This window comes from Hirundo rustica, chromosome 8 (assembly GCF_015227805.2).
Source record: "Hirundo rustica isolate bHirRus1 chromosome 8, bHirRus1.pri.v3, whole genome shotgun sequence".
Classification (NCBI taxonomy): domain Eukaryota; kingdom Metazoa; phylum Chordata; class Aves; order Passeriformes; family Hirundinidae; genus Hirundo; species Hirundo rustica.
Genome location: NC_053457.1, coordinates 14,623,682 through 14,649,508, shown reverse-complemented (window position 1 = coordinate 14,649,508; position 25,827 = coordinate 14,623,682). Strand labels below are relative to the sequence as shown.

The window sequence follows — 25,827 nt, the reverse complement described above, 5'->3', positions numbered from 1 at the left end:
TCCATATTGCATTATGAGAAATGCAGCGAAGGTGTGCTAGGCTCAGTTAGTATTTTTAATGTATGGAGGTAAAAGAAACTTCAGTTCAGAGGTACATGCTTCCCTCTTTCTATTCAACATCCATGGTGCTATAAATACAAACTGCAGGGTACTTTCAGAACTGAGAGCCTTTAAGGCTTCTCGAGGGAAAACATCACACCAAATTAATCTGCCGTCAAGTGGAAATTCTATATTGTTTGCATTTGCCAATGTTCTGTATGTGGCTGTAATTGCACTGAAGCAAATATCTGCTTTGAGTTCTTCACAAGATTAAATGTGGCCAATTGGGCGTAAAAGAGTAATTGAAATGCAGAGCTGCTGCGTTGGATTTGTTAGAGGCATTGCTCATTTTTGCTCTGACATGACAACACTAGGTTCTGACTTTCCATTAAAACAGGGAAATTTGGGGAATGTGATTTTGAGTGTTGGGTTGCAAGCTAAGAGGAGGACATTTCTGTCTGGCACTGCACTGCCCTGCAGTGTGCCAAAGGGCAGTGTGCCCTGGGCGCGCTCCATGCGTGCAAGGGGACACCTTCCTCTCTCTGACCAGCAGAGAGGCTGTCAACAGCTGGGCCCCAGGATGCAGCATCTGCTCAAGAGCTCCAGAGTTGGCTCCTGAGGATTTCATGGTCCTTAAGTTCTGAGTATTTGCCATAGATTTGAAGAAAAAAGGACTTGTGAAGGTCCAGTAAGAGCCTCCATGGCTTGTAATAGGGAGCCCATGGTCTGAACTGGATCCTGACTGGTGTCACCATGTCAGACCAAAGGACCATGTCAGCTTGCAAAACCTGCAGTCTCACCCTAAGCCAGCTGGATGTAAAATGTTAAAGATTTGCTTAAAAGCCTCATGCTTTCTTTTTATTTTACTAGTTTAGTCATTTTCCCTCTTGCCAAATAAATGCAATTATAAGCAAGTAAAAAGTATTTTTTCAAGTTGACTGTGCTGTCTTTAAATTCTACATGAAAACCCAACCATTCCCTATGCCCTGCCCAACAGGTAGTTAAATAACAGGCCCAGGTGAGCAAAACTGCCAGTTTGAATCCTTCTTTATTTAATTTTCTTTCCAATTAGTGGGCTTATGCAAAAAATACATGCCTAACAGTTTGCTTATGCTCAGCCTTTCCCCAGAGTTTCTCAGTGCAGCTACAGAGCAGTCCTGACAGAATCCTTGCACTCCTCAGTGAGGGCAGCATCTCTTGGGCTGGTGCCAGGAGACAAAGCTTCTTGGCACTAGCAGGCCTCTGCTCCTCGGCCTGTGCCCCTTCCTAACTGGAGGTCCAGCTCCCGGAGCTGCTGGAGGAAGCCGGAGTTGGGGCAGATCCCTCTGTGGGAGCGCACAGTCTGAATGGCGGCGGTGAGGGACATACCTTCACAGATCATCAAGAAAGCGAGGACAAGAGTTGCAGACCGACTGATTCCCATTGCACAGTGAACCAGTACTTTGCCTGGAAAACAGGAGAGAGATTTGCAATCATGCCAGCCGGCCTCATGGTGTGGGGGTTATTGACCTGGAGCAGAGATGGAAGCTGGTACTGAGGATGGGCAAGCAGGTGTGTGCAGCCCTGCAAAGCAGCCCTGGTACAGCTCCCCTGGTTGGGGAACATGGGGTTTTTACTGGCTGGGGACAGAAAATTCGTAATTGTGTTCCAGGATCCATGGTTGCTTGTTTGAGTTTAGCTGTCACTCTGACAGCACACCCTTATCCCTCCTACCCAGCCGCCATTTGTTGTGTCCCTGCTTGCTCATGTGTGGTTTTGGGAGTGATGTACTTGCTGGCAAAGTTTCAGGAGCTCACGCTTGAAGGTTGTGCTGTGGGAAACAGCCTTGGCAGGTTACTTACTACCAGAGGGCTTGGAAACTTGGGATTTCAGAAGCGCAATGCTCAGGTTTGCTCACTGCTGTTACAGCAGCACTCCTGGTTTTCCACAAACTCTTTTTGTCTTCTTTGCTTAGGGCAGTAATGCTTTCTGAGGGTGCTGACTGCTGCCCAAGCTTTTTTGGAAGTGTGTGAAGAAAATGGGCATTATCATTAAGAACAGATGTTCGTACATGGCATTTGTACCAGCTCACTAATGCATTTTTACTTCTATAGCCTACCCCCTACTAATCACTGTCCTTCCCCAATGCTTCTATTTTCCCCTGTTTATTAAGTGACCAGTAGGAAGACAATTTATGAAATGTTTTTAGTTTTCCAGAGATTTCAGTGCAGAGTGTGCATCTTCGTTAGGAGTTCATTAAGAGTAACATCATGAGTCCTTCCCCTGTTGCTGTAAGTGAGCCTCAGGGAACGCCTTCCAGGGATCCACCAGTGTAACTCCCTCCTTCTTCCCTCTGCTCTGCTTTTGGTTTTCCTGCTATGATCATGAATGGAATGAGCCTAAGAAACTCAATTCTGTATTGCAACCGCCTCCTAGGTTTATGTGTGACTTTCACCCATTGGAAGGGGACGATTTTTTTTTTAATGGTCTTATTTGAAATTAAAGCAAGTTTTTTAATTAAAGGAATATTGTGCTCTCAGATGGAAGAATTGAGGTTTGTTGTCCTTTTCCTCTAGATGTAAACAAAGAGCTCCTTCTAGATCCTGAAAATGTGCACCTTGTATATACTGTAAAATGCTTCAACTCTTACAAAAATGCTAAGATCAATGAGAAATTTTTAATTGAGGGTGAAACTCAGTTCTTGTACAGCTGTCCTACTCAATTATAACCATGGCTGAATGTTTTCAAGCTCTCTTGTCCTTTGCTGCAGTCAGATCTATTTTCCTCACAGAGACTGTGAGGCAACTCAGCATTATTAGAGTAACAAGTGATTAGAAGCAGATATAAACTTCTGACCACCTAATGGGCAGCCTCCCATTAAGGCAGCTGAAGAAATTGTCTTTTTAGCATGGAAATTTCCGAACAGTTCTTCACTGGAAATCTTCGTAAGTATTTTCTACCTTTTTTACATTTTTTTTAAGACTGTCACATATGTGGTCCCTTGTTCAATCACTGTATAGCTGTACAAAATGCTATTTATATCCAGTACAATTTATATCCAGAAAAGATGAAAAATCAGCAATGACAATCCCATGTTACTTTTTTCCTTTGGAGATGGAATAGAGTATTTCAGTGGCTGCTTCTCTGCAAAATGTAAGGAAGAGTAGAAAGAGCAGACAGCTTTTCAGGGAGAGTTCCTTGTTTTGTTTGTACTTACAGCATTTTAATCTCTCTATTACTAGGGAGCAAGACAAAAATAGCCTTGTTGGATGATGATCCTATATCCAGACAAAAACCTCAGACTGATTGTCCCCATCCCCCCAGGTGTTAATTCTGGGTACTCTGTGCACAGCTTTTAATCTTAAATCCTATTTTGTTTATGACACAGAATTTATTTAGTAACCATTCTAGTTCTGACTAATGATGATGGCATAGCCACATGCTCAGAGAGGGGGAGCATGTGTTGTGAAAACCTGCTCTGGCCAGCAGGTTGAGAGAAGTGTTGAATTCCACAATGTATGTGACACAGCCACCTCTCATTATCCTGGCATGAGAAATCCGAGCGCAGCCCTAAAGATAGACATGTCTTCGGTAGAAATAAAGGGACAAATATAGTCTCCAAGGAAGTGGCAAAAACAGCTCTGGTGACAGCAGACATGGACCAGGCATCAAAACCTTTTGGGGGAAGGAAGAGGTTTTCCAATGTAAGGCCAGTTTTGCAAAATTTCTGTTTTCTCATCCAGATACAGTTTCATAGAATTTACTGAGATATTGATGCCTGTATTCAAGTTAAATTGCATCTATCTGTCAATTCTATTAACTTCATGAAAATTCTTGGAATTGAAGTCCTGCTTTTAATAGGCATATGGAGAAATGTTTCGCACCCCTGCTAAAAGATAATGCTAACCTGAATTTCCATCAGAATTTTTCAATGTGCTGCACTTCCATTAGCCTTCCCACCAACCTTGTAGGGTATATATGCTGTATTATCTTCCCCAGAGGAGGCACTTGGGATACAAATAACCCTGGCCTGAGATTTTCAGAGGAGAATGAAGGAATCAGGTGCACAGTTTCACTTTGAAAAATACTGCAAACAGGGCTAGGCCAAAAGATTTTTGAAAATCTTTGCTTCAGTAGTTTGCAGGAGGCCGAACTGCAATGTGGTGGCAGGAATGGGAAATCCAGAAATTCACCCAAATGTGCACCCCAAATAACAGAAGTCAAGGAACAAAACATTCTGAATTTTTTCTTGGAATCAGAACCACTTGTTTGTTTGTTTGTTTGTTTGTTTGTTTGTTTGTTTGTTTTTCTTTGTCTGAAAACTTCTGAGCTACCAGCACTCTACACCTAAAAGAAAAAGATTTAATGGTCTAAACTGCATCATAAGGGAGAAAAACAAGAAAAAAACCCAGAAAGAAATGGCCTTGATGTTAGATTTCAGTTTGCATCACTATACATTTTGAAATTAAATCTAAATTTCTGCATAAACTGGGGACAGGAGACTTGATGTTCCGAATCTAATTTTTGTAAAATTGTTTGAATCCTTTCAATGTATGAAGACTGCTGTCTTTGAAAATGCTCTGCCCCACCAGCAGTCTTGAACTGAAGTCCAAGCTGAGCACAGGTAAAAATGCTGCTGTTAAATATTGCCTGTTGTGTTTTTGTTGGAGGCACAGAAAGCAGAACAAATGCCAGGCCCCTACTTGTACAGGCTGGATCTCTATTGTTTTGTGTCTGTGTCTGAGAGAAGACTGTGTCCAGAAAGAATACACTGCATTTTCTTCCCTGTTTCTTTGGCTTATCTGCACTTGAGAAGAGTCCTGTCTTAGCAAAGCACTTTAGAAGGTCTCTCAGCAAAAACCTGGACAAGCCCCAAGTATTGACCTTGGTCCTAATCTGCATGGCTCTCTAATCACTTGTTCCCATGAGGATGTAGGTATATTATCTCTTTTACAAGTGCAATATGTATTCCAACACTGTTAACCTCTGTGCATAGTGAAACAAAGGCTATGATAAATGCTGGTACACTGACAATAAAATGACTCGTTTGTTGCAGATGAATCAGTCACGTGAAATGATTTAATTAATGTAAAATTGCTCTAATGAAAGCAGATTTGAATTTACTGTGTGATTATTTTTAGCAAACAAATGGAACGTTAAACTTGAGTAAGGAAACAAAAGCTGTGTTGCTATTTGATTCTGTTTACAGGGTCAGACACTCGTCTCTTAGCAGTGGCTGCAAATGGGTGAAGTGACACTCTGAACCCCTGGTGACATCCTGCACGTGACCAGTGCCTGAAGCACGTCTGCTCCAGTCTGACTGTGGTGGGCGATTCCAGCCATTCCACCAGTGCCTTGTGGGATGCATCTGAGGTGTCCCAGCACTCAGGCTCGGATTCCTGGGTGGCTGCTGCAGCACATCCATGGAGAGCAGTGTTCCCAGAGGCAGTGGTGTGCTCCTGTTGTGCGGTAGGCAAGGAGGTTATAACCACATCTCCTGTACCACAGAATCCGTGCCATGAGCCTCTGTGCCATCTTCCAACACTGCCTTCCCCACCCCCATTTGGTTTAACATGCAGTGCAAAGAGCAGCTGGACTGGTCCCATGTTAGAGGACCGTGTTGCAACCTTCTCTCTGAGCATGAAACAGGATCCCTTAGGAATAATGGGATTAACTGAGGAGAAGTAGGGGCACTTAGCTTCTGGCATTATTAAATCTTGCAATCCTTATTTGAAATTTTGCACCACACATCTCGAGCTACTTTTTGCAGAGGCAGACAATAACTGTCATCTGTCTGGGATTTGTGCAGAACAATAACACTTGGTTTTTAACAGCGGATTATGGATATTCTATCCAGATCATGCCAGCTGTAACTCTACTAACCTCAAAGGGTTTGCACTAGGGATAAAGTTTGCACATTCAACTTTGTTGGCCAAATTCAAGTTGGGAAATTCAATGTTGTTGAACAAGATCAGTCATTAAAACGCATAATAACTTATTGTCCTTTTGCTAATCATCATTAAATGGGCTAAATGTCCTAAACTGGCCCTTGCTTTCTTGCAGGATGGATTCAATTTAGTTTAAGATGAGGCTCCAGATCTGTCACCCGTAGTCAATGTCCCAGCTGCCCTCACTCCGTCACTCCATTGGATCCAGCAGAAGTATTCTGCTCAGCAGAAGAAGTCATCTGGGCTAATGGGCCCTAGGGGCTGCTTCCACGATTTTCTCATCTCCTGTTAGGTTTTAGCCAGGTGCACAACCCACTGCCTATTTCTTGATTAATCCAGTATCTGTTTTGTCACAGCTGAAAATAGCAAGAAGCCTACGGAGAGCTTTAAATAGTGGCAAGTCAGAGCAGGTAAGAGCTGTCATCTGCTGCAGAGTGGGAGGTCAGACTGATGTATGTAATGCACCTACTGTGGAGCCAAGCAAAAGGACCCTTTTCTCCAAAGTTAAGCAGGTTTCATAACTCCCACCAACAAGAAGGTGACAGGAGAGGGAGCCTAGTTTTTCATTTGCTCCACTGAATTGGAGGAAGGGAAATGACTTTGAGAGAGTCTGCCATTTCAATTATTTTAATAGGTGATTTTAACCTGCCTGTTTAAAACATGTTCAGAGGTCAATAAAAGGCAAAGCTCTCTACTTGGGAATCTTTCTCTCAGCACAATGTTAGTTTAATAGTTTTCATGACATGCTTTCATCAAGTTTTCTTTCCCTCCTCCTTCTGTTGGACTTTACAAAACCCTGCTGATTTACTTTAGGTTTAGCTGCACTCCAGAGAAATGCAAAATGCACAGGTGGCCATGCAAAGTGTCAAGATTGATATTCAAGGTGTTGTCCTTTGAGCTTGAGCATGATGGAGAAGGCCAGTACTTTCCTAACTCCATGTTTTTCCTTGTAGGGAAGGGGACAGATTGTGCATCTGCACACTCTTGTCTGAGCCTCCCCAAACAGCTCTGTAACATGGGCAAAGAAATGGGCTGTGCTGAAGTAAAGGCAGTCAAGGAAGCAGGGATCACAAAATAATGCTTATGTGGCATGGCTGCAATAGCAGTGCATGTATTTTCTAATTTCTGCAACAAAGATGATGAAGGAAGTCAGGGTGTGTGATGCAGCCACTGACCACTGTGACAAGAACAGCTCCCAAGAAGGAACAAGTAAGTGCACACCCTTCTGCTTCCTTTTGGTCACACACTGGCACCTGAGTTTTAACAAACTGCCTTAAAAACAAACTCCTTACATCACCAAAGAAAATATTCCGTTCAGCTAAGGTAGAAATCTGGAGTAAATCTGCCTATGCTGTTTTCTGGACTTGTGTTGTAAAGCATCAGATTTTTTTTTTTCCCCAAGCATGATAGAAATAACAGTTCTTACCTAATTCTAATGAGTACTTGATTCTTAGTTCTAAATATGTTTGTGCCTCATACAGTCTTAACTTTGACTTGTCTTTGTACATAAAAAGGATAATATATTTCCATTACAGAAAAAAAAAAGTTGATTTATCTTAAATGACTTCTCAACCAAACAGCAGTACCTCATCACATCCTGTATTGAATATGGACAGGCCTCTTGTTACCTGGTATACTTTTTTGTTGTTGTTCAATTTCACTGCTTATAATAAACACTACTTTTTTCTTCTTCTAAATGATGTGAATAACAATCCCCTCCCTGTCTCATCCCTGCACAGGTCATGGGTATTTAGCTGCTAAATTTCTGTATCTCAGGAAATTATGCTTCCAGAACATCTTGTTTATATTTTTTCTAAACTGTTGCACTTTCCTCAAAATGATGAATGTCAGCAACAGCTGGACAGCGTATGATTAAATTTCACCTTGTCTCCATTCCCAGAACTCTGCTTCCATATGGAGTTCAGTAAAGCGATATTAAAAGCATGGGAGTAGGGATAAATATGCCTTGAGCTGTAACTTGCTCTGCATTTGTAACTTAGTATTTCAGCACGCATTTTGCAAAGCACTAGCTTTGTTTGCTATTGTGGCTTCTACAATTCATCTGCTGTTTTCTGTCTTTTGTAAATTGATTTGGAATTTTGCTTTTACACACACAAATAGATTTTGGATCTTACCTTTCTCTGGAGCACTGCCAATAATTACTTCAATTGCAAATAACATATGCTGTAATAAAAATGGGTGAAAATCCTAATTCCCTAAATGCAGCCCTAAGTTGCACAAAGGCAAATATTTTCTAACAGAACAGAACAAGCCCTCCAAAGAGCAAAAAATGCACAGGTATCTAGCATGAAGGTACACTGTTTGCAGTTACTGTGCTTCCCCTTCCTGGCTGGTATGGTGTGGATCAGATCTACTAATGCATACATTTAAGCTGGATAGTTAGTACTTTATGACCTTGACTGCAATTAAAGCTCACCAGGATGGAAGCAAAATGGTTTCCTCAGTTACATCTGTTCTTTTATTAAATCACTTACTTTTAACTAGTATCTGTACAGTTTTGTGACACAATGATGACTTGCTTTTGTGAAGGCTTGCCCTTAGTAGTAATTGGCCCCAAACCTCTGGTGTTGTACCTGGCATGTATTTAGTGAATCTGAGGATTTTGTGGGTTGTCTTCCTATTTCAAAGTTATACTTTTTCTAGCAACAGCACCTGGCTGGTGGTGTTGCTTGATCTCCCTTCTATAGAATTACTTTCTAGCAAGTTCTTCCTTATTCTGTGTTTGCAGGACTTGTACAGATTGCAGCATTATAGTTGAATCTACTTATTCAAATATGACACTTTCCCTTGTTTTTTATTTTAAATCCCACCCCCTCCCATCACTAATGTGAAAAGATCAAATAATGTGCCTCCTCCCCAGTCAGTGTGTCCCTGTAGGTAATAAAGGACACTTGCTATTTTGTCTTTTGCTGGTGAATAACACTAGGCATAGGGAGAATCCCTTTAAAAGCCCATTCAGTGCATCCTTCCCTGTTTCAGGGAAACAGGAGAACTGCCACTAGGAGTTCAGAAGGCAGGTAGGATGCTTTGTTTGGGTATCTCCATTCTTACTCACATGCAGGTGGGCTGGTTTATGTCAAATAGTATTTGAGAACTTGCCCTGCTTGTCTACTGTGCAGAAGATACGCAACACACACAGATGGTCTATTTACCTCTTGGGGAATTCAGCGCTGCTCTGATGTACTGAGCAACTGGATAGAAGTGAATGCTGAGATCGAAGTTTGGGTTGTCCTCTGCTTCTACTCCATAGTAATCCACAGGTAAGTCGTTGTAGAACTTGGGCCCAGTGTTGATGCGAAATCTCCCGGCAGCGGCATTCACAACGTGGGAGATGCCCATGCGGCTCAGCTGCGCTTTGTCACGAGCGACGTACCTGGAAGAAAGATGGGGAATTATATTTGCCTGCTGCATTGCAACACAGGGAAGAACATGCTGCTGACAGTGAGTTTGTTACAACGGCAGGAAGTGGTACTGGCTATTTTTTGACAGGTTGATCAGGTTAAAAATGTCCATTAAATGCCTTGAGACAGAAGTGACTTGTTAAGAAACTAACTCTTAGATTTCCCTCGTTTTTTTCCCCAAACATATGTTTAGATGATTCTCAACTGATGAAAGGTTGGTGGTGGAGATATTTCTTCACAAGCTAAGGCTTTTCTGGTTTCAAGGACTTTCTCACCAAGTCACCTCTGCTGAGTATTCATCAGTTCAGATGACTTATGCCATCTGGCAAAGTGAGAAAATGAACTTGACTCTTTTCACCCAGCTTTGGCATGACTGCCTGAAGTACCAATGCCACAGCTCCATCGGGCTGTAGCAGTGTGTGACTCCTGCACTAATGCAGGAGGAGAAACTGGGAAGTGGGGGATATTCTTTTTATTCAGTTAGGATGCATTTTCTTTATGCAGAGTTCAATCTTGTTCAACACAGACCTGTTGTGAGAGGTCCCCAAATTAGTGCCTAGCTCTCTCTTTTTAAACAAAGAGTGGAAGATCTGGGGGAAGAGTTGCAATAACCTTCAGCCCTTCCTGTCTCTTACAGGTCTCCCACATAAAGGTTTGGCCAGACTTCATCCACGTGCTGTGTGGGGTGTGTGCGTGTGCAGAGCAGGCGCCGCAGCTCCTCCAGGGATGGTGTCCCAGTGCTGCTCCCACTGCCGGGCAACCAGCTCGAGGCACTTCTTATCCTAGGCCGCCGTAGGTCCTGGCTGCACAAGGAGTCCCAGGCCATCCTGAAAGGGGAGAGCACACATTCACCACCAGCCAGAGGTATTTCTGACAGGCCCCTTTCTTCCTCTCACCTGGTCGAAAAGTTGATTAAAACTTCATTGTATTTTTAAAGATTATTTTCTTCACAGGAAATAGGGAAGTTGTGTCTGCAATTCTAGATGCTATTATCAGCACAGTGAAAAAGCCCAACCCTTGGTATGCCAGCACAAGACTTTTGTTTTCACATGGAAAGAGGCAATGCTATGGAAAATGTCTTGTGTAAATATAGCTACTCAAAGAGCATAGAAATAAAGCATTAACATGGCATGCTGAGGTTTTCCTTTAACCAGGTAACTAGGGATTCCTTAGATATACTTAATCTGATTTGTCTTCTAATTTGCTCAATAAACTGATCTGGACTGAATAGCATCAGTCATGCAAAATCTTATTCAGTGGTTAGGTATTAATTGTCAACTTCAATGGGGAAAACCCTGTAAGGAGTAGTTCAGTTCTTTCCAATGGTATTTACTGGCCATACTGGTTGTCCTCATGACAAATGTTCATGTTAGAAAAATCTGGATGAGTTACAGTGATTCCAGCTGTCATTTATATGAACATCGACTAGTTTTTTAATAAGTTGTTTTAATTTGCATTCCTCTCCTCTCAGCTCCCTCCAAGAACTATCCCATTTCTAATCTTGAAGCAAGTACTTCAGTTACAAGGAGAAACACTTTTTTAGGCACCACTTTATCTCTGGAATTACTCTGTTTCCATATGGTACATTTCTTTTGAAATAGTGGTTCCTCTACAGTGTTAGCTGTAGATTTGAGCTCTTGGGAGGATTTTTTTTAAGAGAGGAATAGAAATTACATCTTCCCCAGAGTTCTGTTCTAAGAAAATATTAAACTTTTTTTTTTTTTTTTTTTTTTTTTTTTTTTTTTTTTTTTTTTTTTTATATTCTAAAACTGAGGCAAACATTTGCATTACAGATATAGCAGGAAGTCTGTCAACTTATGAGCCTTAAAACAGAAGCCCCTGTCTAGGACATGGGTGAAGTTGTAGTTAGTGAGTCAAAGTCTTGCTCTGGCACTGCCTGAAGCATGTCTCCTACATAAATTATTTGAGGGGTGGTTTGGGGTACAACTGTCCAGGACAACAAACCTGAAATCTTGCTTCTTCCTCCTGAAGATATCTATTGGTAACAAATTGCTTGTATTTAAGTTTAAGCCTTCATTGACTGTTTCTTTTCAAACACCAATTGTGGTGAAATATTCTCCTAGTTTCCCACCCAGGTATTTTCTCTAGCTTTAAGTTCACATTTTGGTGTAATTTTATTTTGCATGCACAAAGATGGAGCAAAAGGATCTGAAGGCTAGCCTGCTGTGGGAGGTCATTGCACCTTCATATTAATACAGTGCTTTGCTGAAGGGCAAATAGAGCAATTAAATTCCCTTAAATATCCATAGAAAAGAAGGAGGGAAGTGTCAGACCACAGATTAGTCCCTACAAGTCACCCTTCTGCCATGCACTTGGAGTGATCTGCCTTGCCACCCAGTTGCCCTCTGTCATTTCAGCACACTTTCTCCTGCCCACCTTCATGGCAGCTCTGACCTCTTGCATACAGTAAGTTTTCACCAGGTGGTGTTCCCAGAGTGGTCTTGTATTGTTACAAGAGCATTACAAAGAGCTCCATTGTGGAATGTGCTCCCCTCCCAACTGCGCATATCTCCTCCAGTGTCAGCTTTTGCTGTGAAAACAAAAGCACATGCTCTTGCCCATTCTGGATGGCTTTATGCAAGAGGAGGCATGGAGGAATTCCCTATAGGAACAGTCATTTCCCATTGACTTTGATAGCTGCTTTGACACTGGCCACCCCAGTGCTGTGCCAGCACTCCCTGTCTCCTGCTGGTGATCTTGGACACTCTTCAGATCCCACACAGGAGACCTGCAGCAGAAATGGGGCTTGGATTTCCTCTGCCCTGACCACAGGGCCATCTCCCAGTTCATTAAGTACGTTCAAGAATAACAATCTCCTCCAATCCTTCCCAATTCATAATATCTGCAGCAAATGTTTCCCTTTTTTGATGTACCTAATTCCTTGCAGTGTGGCTAATGACCACTCTAGGGCACTTCTCTCTCCCTGTAAAGTTGCTTTAAACTCTTCTGTTTTTTTCTTATTCAGTACTGCCTGCTATCCTTTTCTCTCACCCTCTCCACTGTATAAGTACTTTGATTTTCCTACTGCCTCAGAGGACTGAAGGCTGCAGTCAGCCTTGCTTTCCTAAGCCTCACAAGAGCTGAGCAGGTAACTGTGACATACAGTGCACCTAAGGAAAAGTGCTCCTTCAAAGACTGTTTTGCTTTGCTTTGGTACAAACAGAAGAAGGGAACATAACTGGGCTGGGCAAAAGGAGGTACTGTGTGCTACATGGATATTTAAAGCTGTGGGATAACAGTCTTTTCAGATGGGACTGCTTCTTTAGAATTATCCTAAGATGACTTCCAGCTTGTGCTCACATGGATATTGTGTTATAGGATAGGGAATTTACTCCTGTTGAAACACAGATATGAATTGCTGATAGCGTATATAAAACTTAGCTTCATTCTGGCCACATTTTTTTAACTGGAGAATAGCATCAGTTTGTGTAAATTCTACATCCAATGAAAAGGAAGGACTCCAGTTCAAATTTCAAATGTGAAATTACTGCAACTAATAGGCTGTGAATGATTCAAAAGCAGAGAGGCCTCAGTAGGACTATTCAACTTAAATGTTGAATAAAGAATGCACTGAAAAAATAATAGCTTTCCATAGAAAATTTACAGACAGAAAAACAAGGTAAATTTTTTTCTGAATAATGACTACTCAATTCTGGCATCAGTGTAACATCTTAACTCACTAGATTTATACATACAAGTGTTGTTACTGAAATGTACATATTTAAGGAAAACAAGGCTATGATTAAAATTTTAAGTAATGTTTTATAAGGAACATGGATAGATTAAAAATTAGTGTGAAAGGAAAAATATTATGGGTAATAATGTGATGGCTGTTCATTTAAAAATATGTTTTTAATGGTTCTCAGCTCAATTCCTTTATACTGACTTTTTGTAGCGGATCTGTTTCTGAGATGTGTGTTGTATGAATGAGCAATACAATTTTAAAACGCTGGTTTCTGAATGATGATGACATGAAACATTCCTGGTCTTTGCACTACTGGAGTTGTATTATGGTAATTATTCAATCACATAGGAGAAATGTTGCCATTATATTTATATTAATTTTGAATTGGCTGGTACTGCAATTGCAATTGTCTCTGTACTATGTAATAGAATTTCCTTAATTACAACTAGCAGAAGGACAGCAATAAGAGGCCTATTGCAAGCAGGTCATTCTGATGATGCAGTGATCCAGAGTATGACACAGGCTGTTTGTGCTGCCATCCCTGCCTGTGCCTGTGGCCACCTCCCTGGACTGATGTGTGTTGGTGGCTTTGCTGCAGTTGGGTGATGAGAGCAGCCAGGTCAATGGTTCCTTATGTATCAGCTGCTCCAGGAAGAAAGGAAAGTGGTTCTGTGAGAGGTCGCCGATAATATCACCTTTATGACTACAGGTCATGTCCAGGGAATGTCCCTACAGACTGCATATACTGTGAATGCTTTGGTTGGGTTTCAGTTAATTTAGTGGCTACAGCTGTATCTGTAACGTAATTGGTACTATTCAGTGCCACGCTGGGGAGAGGGCCTTTAGAGATTTCAGGTTTTTTTACTTGTGTCTCAGTCCTTGGAAACATGTGCCACCTTTTATCCAACTTCTCCAATTCCACGATATTTAATTAAACAACAAAATGAAAAGTCAGTGTAATTTGAAATTTTGACATCACCTAGATATGAGATCAATTTGAGAGGATGGTATGAAGGCTGAGATGAAGCAGCAGAAAATCCTGCCGCATGATGCTGTGGTAAGTCTGGAGGGGAAAACAACTCTTGTGTCTAGGATATCTAGTAGAAAGTCTTGTATTTTCCTATGCCAAGACAAAGGAGAGATCTGTGTATACTATAAGGATGTCAATGTGCTCATTTTAATCAAGTGTCAAATATTTTAATCACCCCAGGACCTATGTTGGCTTTTCCGTATGGGTAGAACTTAGCTATTTTCTTATGATGTTAGTAAAGATATTACTGAGTCTTTAAATCCTGAGAAGAAAGTAGCCTTCATCTTGTGCTTTCTCAAGCTGTGATGTGCTATAACCTTGCCATCCCTTGCCATCCTGGCTATACTTCAAATAGACTGATTTGTGGTGGTAAGAGACTAGGCTGAAGCTCAGGGCTTGGCCAAGTAGGTCGTGTCAAGTTCATGCCTATCATGTATTCAAAAGCCATAAACATTTCTCAGAAAGCCTATCCCCTGGAAAGGCTCCTCCAAGATAACATATGTTTGAGAGAGGGTTTTGTGTTGCTACATCGCCACACAAATGACAAGTATTACTGCCATCATTCTTTCTTCCTTAGCGTTTAACCCAATAGTCTCACTGGAGACATAATTTATCAATTGCTAGGAGCACTACGAGATATAGATGGTATGAATCAAACACAGCAATGACTGAGGGAGGGCTGGCTGGACTTGAAAGCTGAGACAGAGGCAGTATCTTGGGAGGCACAAGGTATTTGAGTAGCCAACTGTTTGTAAGAAAATCTCTTCAGCAGCTGGAGGATGTAATCTGAACAGCACTTCCAAATTTAGTGGAGGCTTCCAGACCCACAAGTGTAATCCAGCTGTGCATTTAGGGCAAGGTACCCACTTCGTGGGACTTGGCAAAATCCATTAGGTGGACTTGCTCTCCACGCATCATACAAGGCCTATGTTGAGGAGCAGACGAAATCTCTCTACTGGACAGCTTTGAGCAGCACAAGGCAGAAACATCTGATTTTTTTTTTCCCTCTTTGTATTGCACTAGTGAACATTTTCTTTTGTAACTTTAGAGGAATTGTGATGCTTCCTCACTGTCCAAAATTTTCTCTGTGTGCCATCCACGGAAATCAGCAGCTACATTTTTGATACAAAGCAATACTCAAATGTAAGGAAGAAGGTTCTCAAATACATGGAATTTACCACAGTTTCCATTGATGCTATGTATTTCCAGGCCTCAGAAGCCTCAAAAATGTCTTATTTTTTCATAGCCAGTCAGTGAGCCAGGCTGCAGTTCTCAAACCTAATGGTCTTGACTGTTTCAGGATGTACATTAGCATGCAGGCCCCAAGGCAGGGTGGCCTCCGAGCTTTTTTCTGGGACTTTAAGTATGAAATATTCTCTTGTCATCAGCCGGTTAGTATATTTCTATTTACCAACCATGTGCGCAGCTCCTGACAGTGGCTAGACACACTCAGCCATCCTTTGATGTGCAGCAATGTTGTACCAAGTGTGCAAAACGTGGCCACCTGCTGATTTTGCTAACTCTTCTGGGTCCTGAATGTATGTTTATTTTATTCTTTAGCCATGGGAAACCAACCCTTTAGAGTTATTGCCCACACAACAGCTTTGAGTGGATAAGAGAAGTGAAAAATAAGAGCAGCAAAAGTAATTTTCCCTGAGCCATCCTTTCCTCACAAAACGCAAACCCATGGGCTGGCTTTACCTAGTGGCATATTTGTAATATAAGTGGGATCCTAACCATGTTTATGAGTCATGGACAGAATCTGTGCCAGGCAAAGGAATGTACATGGAGCATGCTTTACAGAAACCATGGCTGATAGGTAGCACCACCACAAGGATTACAGAGATAAGAGGTAGTTTATCCACCCCGAGCTCTTCTGTGGTTTCTTCACCACTGAAGCTTGGGTATATTTTGTTTCTGAGTTGGACTTTTTATTTACTAGTTACAAATTTTACATGCCCTTTTAATAGTGTGCATTGTAACTATTTAAAGCTGAGCATTAAACAGGCCCAGACACTGTTAACAATCTGCATGTTACGATATATTTTTGTGTGTAACGGCTTGTTATAGCATCAGCTATTAAGAATTTATTACTGGTGCATTTTAGGTAGTGCTTTACAGTCATTTAATTACAGCCATCCAGCAATCATTACATAAATCCACATCTAGAGCAAGAACCCCAATGTAAGGCAACCCAAAAGGCTTTTACCTGCCAAGACCAGAGTCTGGGCCCTCAGGTGGCAATGATGTCATTGCATATGTAGGGAAACAGAGAGTTTAAGGCTGTACAGGGAGCTGTGTTCCTCCCAGCACTAGGTGTTCATGAAGTCATCAGCTGGAGCAAGAGCACTGTAGAGCTCTAAGGACTTGAACTTGGTTCTTGGCAAGCAAGTAAAGCAAAGTTGGTTCCCTTCCAGCCCTAGGCCCAGCAAAGATGTGGCTTTTGGCTGTGAGTACAGTTCACAAAGCAAAGCAATGCCAGGCCCTCTGGAGACCACTGGTACCTCTACTCTCAGCTGCCAAGTGCATCCTTATACCCACTAACCCAACCTGATCTGGTAGACTAGCAGGCACACTTCATATGACCCAAAGACAGTAGCTGGTCTAAAATGCATCTACCACATCTCCATGCTGTTTATGACCGCAACACCATGCCCACATTTGACAGCCTCTCTAGCTCCTGGCCAGACTACTGCTCCTACATCAAATATTATTGCTGGTGTCCTCTCCTGCAATGGACTTTAGCCATCAGACTTTGCTGTCAGTTCTGACAGTGTCTAACTCCTTCCTCCATTCAGTACTGACATTTTTCACTGCTTCTTGAGAAAACAAAAATCCCAATCTATAGCACTATAGCACTAAACAGCTCTTAGACATGCTATGAAACACTCTTGATATCACTATGCTGGCACTTGAAGACAAGCTTACCTAAAATTTAGTTGTTCTGTGTTAAGGCTGTCTTCTTCTGGGCTCAAGAATTGTTACATCACTGTATCTCTCTTGCCTCCAGCAATAACATGTTGGGGGTGAAAACTGGTATTCCCTGAATTGAAAAACTCTGGTTTTCCTCCTAGAAGCACCCTCGGAAGCTTACTGAAAAGCTGAAGGATGAAACATTTCTGAAAGACAGGCTGGCAAGTTGATGCAGGTTGCTCTAAATCAGGAGCAACATGTGCCACTTTGATTTTCTCTTGGAGCTGCCAGTCGGAACCAGCTGGGTTGTCTGGCTGACACTGGTTTTTTGGTACAACTACTCCAAAGCCCTTACCCTCCCGGAGCAACATAAATCCTAGATGCTTTTTCACAGCTCTTAGCAATGCTTTACCAATATTTGCAGCCTGTGGTTGCAGGGAGCATGTTTTGCTCTCATTACTGGATGATGTTCATACAGCATGACCCTGGGGAGAGGTACAAGCTTGGATTTTTCACAGATGGCCTGAAATGCGCAGAGTGTGTTCTCTGATGCAGACCTAGTGGCCTCAAGATTCACCTTGGTGATGCACTTCAGCCTCACACTGTGTGGGAGACAGAGCCAGCTCATGCTGTAGCACAAGCATGTGCTCTGCTCCATCTCCATGGCTGTTTGGGCTGAAGCTGCAACTACCACACAGCCCAAGTCCTACACTCTTTCATATACAGTCTGCTGTGTAAGGGGTTCTGATTTGGGCAGCACACGTCCAACTGAACACAACATGAGGAAGTGAGGGTGCTGCATCGAGCTTGCTCAAAGAAGGACAAAGTCTCACTTCGGTATTGTTTCCAGTCTCTCAGCCATGGTTTTATTCTTCAGATTTACTCCATGTTGCATATGCTTAATCTAGCCTCATCTAGTTTTCCCAGGTCACCTTCTAAATGACCTGAAGTCATGTTTATTTCTTGCTTTGGCAAGGTTTAGAGGCCAGGGACTTCCTGTGCTGTGCCTTGCACAAAACCCCAGTTGGAATGCAGTCCCTTAGGTCAGCATCCTCTGGCCCAAGAGAGTTTAGCAGCCCACATCTGAAGGTGAATGAGGCTGCTGTTAACAATAACTAATACAGCAGTGTCCTCCAGCCCAGAACTGAAAACATCAGGCTTCAGAATTCAAAGAATCCCATTACAAATGAATGGTTTCTGCCCCAAGGATCTAACCAAAAGGATGGCACAATGCAAAGCCCTTCTCCCCTGTGACTAGCTCTGGTATGTTCTTCTATCTTAAAAACAATATATTGTTGCCTTTTTTTTTTTTTTTTCCTTGTGTCTCTTCAGTTTGAGGGCATTACAAGTTTCACTGCTCTTTGTTCTTGTCCTGTGGTCTCTACCAGCACCACAAAGACAGCTGTATGCTACCCAGCTTAGAGGAGACTGCAGACACTTATCCCCTACACTGGCATAGCAGGAGGGTTGAGTAACCAGCTAGGAAGTAAGATGGGAAACAGCAGAAGCAGGCAGCCAAGATTCCCTGGTGTTTCTTGGGCACTGGAATGCCTTTCATACATGTTATTAGAGTGATCCTGTGAGGAACAGTGCTGTTCCCACCACACAGGTAGAGATGGTAAAGTGAAGCTTTGTGATTTTTCTACATCTCTGCACAAGTCTGAGCTGGGGGACAGCCCAGGGGCAGAGTGCTGCCAAACACTGTAGCAACAGCTGCACCTGTGTAAAGAGTTGCCCTTGGGTTTAATGGTGGTCAAAAGCTTTTACTCACCACTAGTGAGCAAAGGGCAGCTTACAATAGGAGGTGAATAACCATCTAGGTTGGACTTCCATGCTGTTGGGGACAGGGATTTTAGGAATGCTTTCTCAGATGTTGGCTTCAATGCTCAAAAGAAAATTCAGAACACATAAAATCAAACCAAGGACAAGAAACCCTTTTATCACTGTGCTCCTGATACCCTTCTTTCTGTGCTTGCAAAGTCCTTTTTTTACAGTTATTTAAAAAAAATTATAGTATGATCTCTTATTAAATGCAGTGACATTATGGCTTTAAACCAACTGTGCTAATTGTTTCTTTATCTATTTCACACCTCAGCCTCTCTGATCTGAGACTTGCTAGCAATTTGATAGCCATGCCAGGACACGGAGAGGTCTGGAAAGTTAGTTCCAGTAGCCTGTATTTTGCACCAGTGTCTTCTGGCAGAAGGATAAACCACAGACAGAGCAGATTTCAAGTTCCTGTGGCCCAGGTTTCTGGCTACAAAACTGGGAGGGATAAACACCTTCTTAAGCACTGCAAGACAGAACAACAGAAAGGAATGGAAATCCTCTCGTAATGCAATGGCTAGAAGCAATCCAGCTGGTTTGGCTTATTCCCACCATGAGAACTATGGTCAGTCCCAGTGCAAGCTTGGCCACCTGTCAGATCGAGTTTGTGAACTCAGGCTTACAGGAATTCGACACGCTCTTATCTTGGAACACGCTGGTATGATCAATGCAGATTCCTCCTACAGCAGTGACACAATGTGTACGCTACCCATGCAGTCCCAGATGCCCCTCATAAATCATTAAAATACCAGCTAGTTCTAATCAGATCCTTTGAGTTATAATGTAATACACTATTTGAGAACTAAAACTAGTAAAAGATAGTACAGAGGTCAGAGTGAGACTGAGCACAGCTAAGGCTTGCTTGCTGATATGTGTATAGTCTAAGAGATGCAAGGGAGAAGATGAAATCCCAAGTAAGCTAACCAAATTGCTTTCTTCTCATTGTAAAATCTTGCTACTATCTCTGTGGAGGGGAAAAAATAGGAATTCATCATATTCTGTAGCAAAACTGATTTGAGGTCTAGAATTTCCCAGCAATTGTGTTAGCTCTTGGGATTATAGGTATTTCTGATCATTTGTCCTCCAGGTTAACGCTTACCATTTTTCTAAAACAAACTAGCAGTTAAAAATACGTGCCCCCAAATGTCACAGATCACCTCCTACAAAAACAGAACCTATTTTCTTCTATAGCATAGAAAACAGGTAACTTCTAATTAAAAATAAATAAATAAATAAATCCCATTAGAAGGCAGCTGTTGTGGTTGCACTCTTCAGTGCAACCTGAGACACAACTTTTTGAAGGGCAGGCTGCAGTGCCCAGGTGCTGGGAACCCATAAGTTTGTGTGCTGGGATGCTACTGCATATAAACCCAAATAATTGATGTTTTCTTTTCTATATGGAAAAAGTTGAGGGCCATCTAAATTTTTTGAGTGTTATCTGACTCTGAGGACACTGTATGGGGTATGGCCAAGCTCCACAGCCAACAAGTAGTTTGGCCACCAAACTGGCATCTGTCAAATAATAATACTGAAGGCTAAGTTCCCCATTTATACTGGATTTGTATGCACATTTTGTTTCTTACGTTATACTGAAAAGAGACAGTAATTGTTTCTTCCCTCATGGCAAAGACAGTCTGGAGCAGAGGATCCTGAGGATCCTGCTGATCCTGCTCTGCTTAGGCTGTGTCATTCTCAGTACTGCTGAGTACTTTCTCATGTTTACTTTGTACTCTTCCCTTAAACCTCTCTGTCCTAAACTGGACAGAGTGTTTTTAAAGCCCTTGCAGCAGAGTAACTTGGCACCTGAGTTATACCTATGGAGCCATAATATCTCTATTGGTCTACAGGGAAGGTTCTCAGAGGCCCCAGCTGTGGTAGCCTCCCTTCAGTCACGAACATCATCAGAACAGGACTTTGCTCTAATCCTGTGAAAGCTTGTTATTCTGGGCACAGGCTTAGCTTTTGGGAGGTGCAAGTCATACGAACTCTTGGGGTTCACACTGGCAGCTCTTGAGCTGAAACAACTGGTGATGCAAAGCAATAATGGTGACATAAACCTGTGATCCAGAAAGTCACCATAAACCAGCTAACAAAGTCTCTATGTGAGTGACTGGCAGTAAATAAAAGAACTAGCAAAAACCAAGGCAGTAAGTAACAGGTGGGGAACAGAGTGAAACTTGGCCTATTTGAAAGATGCACCAACAGCTCCAAACTGGGTGCATGTATGGAGCAAGATGGATTAATACTGTGTTTTATTTCTAAGTAAACCGTAAGCAAGTCTGAATTTCTCTCAAACCTGGTGGTGAAATAGTTGAAACGTAGAAGGAAAAACAATGGTCAGTTTCATTAGAGGTGCAGCACAGCTTGGTGCAGGAACTTAATGAAGATTTGTTGGTCAACAACAATCTCCCAACTCACTTAATATGCTTCTCCATTTAATTTGCTCTGCTATTGCAAATGTGAAGCCCTAAAGTCAGACTCAGCTCTCATGGCTCTTGTAGTCTCTGCAGTGTCAGCAGGAAGCATAAACGAAAGACTTAGAGCCTGGACTTGAGCAATGTATATTTCTCTTAACAAAACCCAAACCCAGGTGACATTTTTGGGAGAGACGAAACAGGAAATTGAGTCCCTTTGGGGGGCAGGGGGTTTTCACAACACTCAGAAACTTGGCCCACATTTCTGATCTCCTCCCTTTCTTCTCCACAGAGGGCTTGTAGCATTTTTAGACAAACTTGGATTCACTATATGTTGTTGAGAGAACCTGCTGGGAAATTAGGTGACTCCTGCACTCCAGGGCAGAGGAAATGTGTGTTTCTGCTCTGTGTTTTTAGGAAAATAGGAAGATGAAATTCAAAATAAAACACAACAGATGGGAATCTCACAGAGACAGACACTGGGAAATGTATAGACAAGCTTTGTTCCCAGTTCTTGAGCTCAGAATTTAGCCACTAAGCTGCAGAAAGACTTCAGAAAGACAATGAAATGTATTTTGGCTTCCAACACAGTTCCTCCAGATTCCAATGAGAGTTGTGCACGTGAATCTGAAGGCAGAGTATAGCCAGCAGTATGGGGAATAGATGTAATATGAGAAATCTCATGCTATATTATTATAGTCTGAATTGTTTCCATCATTTTGGGTTAAGTAATTCCCCACTATCCATCTCTGAAGTGCAAACAGTACAGCCTTGATGTGCCCCAGGGAAAGGAAGCAAACCAGCCTTTGAATCTTTACCCAGCCTTACTGCTCATATTTTGCTTTCAGTGAGTAAGTGTTCAAATCCTTTAATACTTCATTCCCATAAAAATATATTTACCGGTTTTTTTGTGGCAGCAGCGAGGCTGTGTTTATTATTTTCGGAACACCACACGACTGGCTTTAGAGAAAAGACAAGGCAGGAGCATGGAGTGCTGCAAATCTATCAGAGAATAGCATGTTTTCCACCTGTTGAGGCAGCAACCACAATAACAGATGCACATAATAATTACCTATACCTCAAAGGCAGCACCAAGTCCTGCACCTTCTGCTCCCTACCTAGCAGACAGCTTGGTAACAGAATTACAAAAGAGGAGCATTGAGACAGAGTAGGTAGCGCTTTGTGAAGAATGAAAAGGCAGCTCTTATTAAAAAGAAACTGGAAGGTGGAAGATGAGAAGGAAGGATCTGAGGTACCATGGTGCTAAAAGAAGAGTGGAGCTAAGGAACTCCAGGAGTGTACCTTTTTTTTAAAGTGGCAGTCAGGTTTTTGCTAATACCATTTTCAAAGCTGGTTTCATTTGTACTCTCAACATTAGGGATAATTTCTCCTGATAAACAGGTGCCCCACACACCTACTGGAGCCCATTCCTTCCCAGAGATGGATGTTTCTGCAGTGGCACACAGGGTAAGGGCCTGATCCCAAGTGATACCATGAATTACCATACCTGTATGCCAGTACTGTATTCCTATCCCTCTCTTTGCTGCCTGGCACTGGGATTGCGCTAGAGCTACCCTTACCCTTTTGTTTGCAAGTGCTCCAGAGCACCCATTGTAAGAAGGGGAAGGGACAATACAGGGGGCAGGTGAAACGTTTTTGGTCTTTCCTGTTTAGGTGCTGAAGGCTTTTAAGGGTCTCTTTCTCCCCTTCCTTTGACTACCAAAAGGAAGGTGGTGACATTTGGCTGGGTGAGGAGCACTTGGCCTCTGGAGTGAGTTGTACCATCGTAGTTCCTTGTTGCACAAAGGAACAGATCCTGCCTAGAAAGGATTTGTAGGGGAAATGATCTCAGGCCCCATTTAATCTCAAAAGAAGAAGATGATGAGAAGACTGTGTGCTGAGTTGGAGTTTTCCTTTGAATTCCTATGGTGTCGAAGGCAGCACTATAAATAGACACACTATCCTTTTTACCCTGGTACAATTCTGTCTCCAGCTCCCCATACAGACAGCAAGTCTGCTGGTAGGTATTTAGCAGGAATTAATTTAACCCAGTCTTCTCCTTCTGTACTCTTTTACTCCAATCATCACAATGGCTTCCACAGCCATGCAAGCGTATTTCCTCAATAAAAATTTTCTGAGGAAGACTGCTGATATTAAAAATCTCATTTCTGTCTGAAAATTTGGTCCTAGTTATAAATAATCCATAAATGCCCCAAACTATAAAGAGTTATAATAGTAAAAAAAAAAACCCAACTGAAAAAAACCCCCGAAAGAACACCCCTCCCCATTCGCCTCTCAAACTTCTTACTCTTTCATTTTGTTTTTACCAGGTTTTGGTTTTGAACTGCAAAGTATTTTACTCATAGTCTGTTTCACATTTTCTTCAGTGTAACTGACCGGACAGCCTCTCCCTTCCCAGGATCGACTTGTGAACATCAGCTGAGAGGAAGGAAACCCACGTCCAGCGTTTCATGGCTATTATCTTAAAGATAGATCTGTAAGAAATTTAAATACAAGCCAGATTGGCATTTAAATAAAATGGGTTTGTTTCGTTAAGCGCCTTTTCCAGCGAGAGATCCTCAGCCAGTAAGTCCAGCTGGAAAGCACTCGAATTTCACAAATATTGGAGTTCCTGAGTACGAGGGCGCAGCCGCTGCTGCGGGCTGGCCCTGCCGGGGGCTCGCTGCTGGCGGAGCAGCCTGTGGCGGTGACACTGCTGGCTGCAGGGCTGACCTCACTGCGGTTGGTTTGTAAACAAGTTTAAAGGTACTTGCCTGGTACTCGAGGCTCCCGCGCTGCGGTGTCTTGGATTACCTTTGTTTGAATAATACCGCTCACTCTCCTCCTAACGCGCCAGCTGCACAACAAATTTCTAGCCCCTCCGCGTGTTCGGTTTATTCAAAGCCTATTTTTAATTCTGTTAATTATACCCCTTGTACTTCCTTGCCCTCTTTGGACCGGCAGCTGCGGGGGCTGAGCTGCGGAGGAGGCCGGTGCTCAGGCGGTGCCGGCACACCGAGCCTGAGGGCCGCTCCTTGCGGGGCACCTGCGGCTCAGCCCAGCTGCGAGCCGTGAGGGCACGGCCGGGCTTAGCCCGTGTGGGGGGCGGCCGGGTCCGTCCCTGCCGTGCCCTAGCCTGCCAGGCGGCGCGGGCCGCCCGCGGCGGGACGGGACGAGCGCGTTCCCGAGCACAGCCCCCCGCATCGTCTAGCCCGGTTTCCCCGGGGTTTGACCCGAATTCGGAACAAAGCGGCCAAGGCGCGTCGGGGGCTCGGGGCCGGGCGGCAGCGCTCGCCGCTCGCCGCGGCCCCGCCGGGACCCTGCCGGGACCCCCCGCCCGGCCGGGGGCGCCGCCCGCGCCGGGCCGACCGCGCCACCTGGCGGCGGCAGCCGGAACCGCGGGCGGAGGGCAGCGCCAGCGGTGGGATGTGGGGTGGGGTGGGATGGGATGGGGTGGGGTGGGATGGGGTGGTGTGGGGTGGGGTGAGATGGGATGGGGGTGGGATGGGGTGGGGTGGGGTGGGATGGGGTGGGATGGGGTGAGATGGGGTGGGGGTGGGATGGGATGGGATGGGGTGGGATGGGGTGGGGTGGGATGGGGTGGGGTGGGGTGGGGTGGGATGGGGTGGGATGGGATGGGGTGGTGTGGGATGGGGTGGTGTGGGGTGGGGTGAGATGGGATGGGGTGGTGTGGGGTGGGGTGGGATGGGGTGGGATGGGATGGGATGGGGTGGTGTGGGGTGGGGTGGGGTGGGGTGGGGTGGGATGGGATGGGGTGGTGTGGGGTGGGGTGGGGTGGGGTGAGGTGGGGGGTGGGATGGGATCCAGAATGCACCTTTGGGAGAAAAACCGCGCGCGAGACATCACAGCCGGAGAAGTTGCATTCTGTGTGTTACTTTGCTGTGTTTACGGTATTTTTACCATCAGTGTAAGCTGCAAGTTTCCGTTTATACCAATCAGTGTTTTAAAAGCACGGTAAGCTTCTATCCTGTAAAATGTGTTTAATGTGCACGTGTTGTAGTACCCCCAACGAGTCCTCAGCTCTGCCCTTTGCTCCAGCCCGAAAATGGCTGGTTGGCCTCGTTTCTGCTTCCTAGAGGGAAAAGGATAAGAAAATGCGGTTCTGTTTCAAGCTGGGGGCATCTCTATAGACAGATCCACTGGGGGATTTTCCCTGTCTTGTTCTGTAAATTTGAATCACTTTGTTAGATTTAATTTGTGATGGAAACATGCATATTAAATTTTTGGGTCTGAAGAATTTTTATTTGGCTATTCCTACTTGCTGAGGTTTTGTTGCCTTTGCAGAGCAGACCTAGAGCTCATGAGGAGGTTTCCTTATGCAGGGAACTAAAGGAAAGAAGTGTTCCAGTACTGCTCTACTGCTGCTCAGGGATTTCCAATCTACAGGGTTAATCCAAATAAACCCCCCTGAAACATCCTTGGTATGATGGTCAAGTCCTCAGTGCCAAATACTCTGCTTTGTGCTCTGCCTCCTATAGTCTGGCCCACAGAGCAGATGTAGGTATCACCAAAGAGCATTAGGAAAGGT

General features: G+C 43.5%; 2 protein-coding genes across 3 annotated transcripts in view; both read right to left on the bottom strand.

Annotated features, from left to right (window-relative positions):
• Window positions 1-9,213, bottom strand: part of DUSP29 (dual specificity phosphatase 29) — a 51,454-nt gene extending 42,241 nt beyond the window's left edge. Inside the window, exon 1 of the mRNA XM_040071041.1 lies at window positions 9,140-9,213. The gene's annotated coding sequence lies outside the window, so the exon portion shown is untranslated. The remainder of the gene's footprint in view (window positions 1-9,139) is intronic.
• LOC120755690 (dual specificity protein phosphatase 13-like) lies at window positions 1,076-24,339 on the bottom strand. 2 transcript variants are annotated; one of them, XM_040071042.2, is made up of 4 exons: window positions 24,053-24,339; window positions 10,024-10,215; window positions 9,140-9,360; window positions 1,076-1,485 (listed from the first exon to the last, which is right to left on the bottom strand). In XM_040071042.2, the coding sequence occupies exons 2-4, from the start codon at window positions 10,212-10,214 to the stop codon at window positions 1,271-1,273; spliced, it is 627 nt and encodes a 208-aa protein (XP_039926976.1). In that variant the 5' UTR covers window position 10,215; window positions 24,053-24,339; the 3' UTR covers window positions 1,076-1,270. The 2 variants fall into 2 exon arrangements, with proteins under 2 accessions (XP_039926976.1, XP_039926977.1); XM_040071043.1 differs by lacking the exon at window positions 24,053-24,339 and adding an exon at window positions 14,074-14,089.
• Between the last annotated feature and the right edge of the window lie 1,488 nt (window positions 24,340-25,827).

Bases quoted from the DNA above. Each gene is read 5' to 3' on its own strand.
- LOC120755690 (XM_040071042.2), bottom strand. From the start codon at position 10,214: ATGGCCTGGGACTCCTTGTGCAGCCAGGACCTACGGCGGCCTAGGATA. The intron at 9,361-10,023 runs GTAAGAGACAGG...TCTTTCTTCCAG, and splicing joins AACCTTTATGTGGGAGACCT to GTACGTCGCTCGTGACAAAG. The intron at 1,486-9,139 runs GTAAATAGACCA...CCTGTTTTCCAG, and splicing joins AGCGCTGAATTCCCCAAGAG to GCAAAGTACTGGTTCACTGT.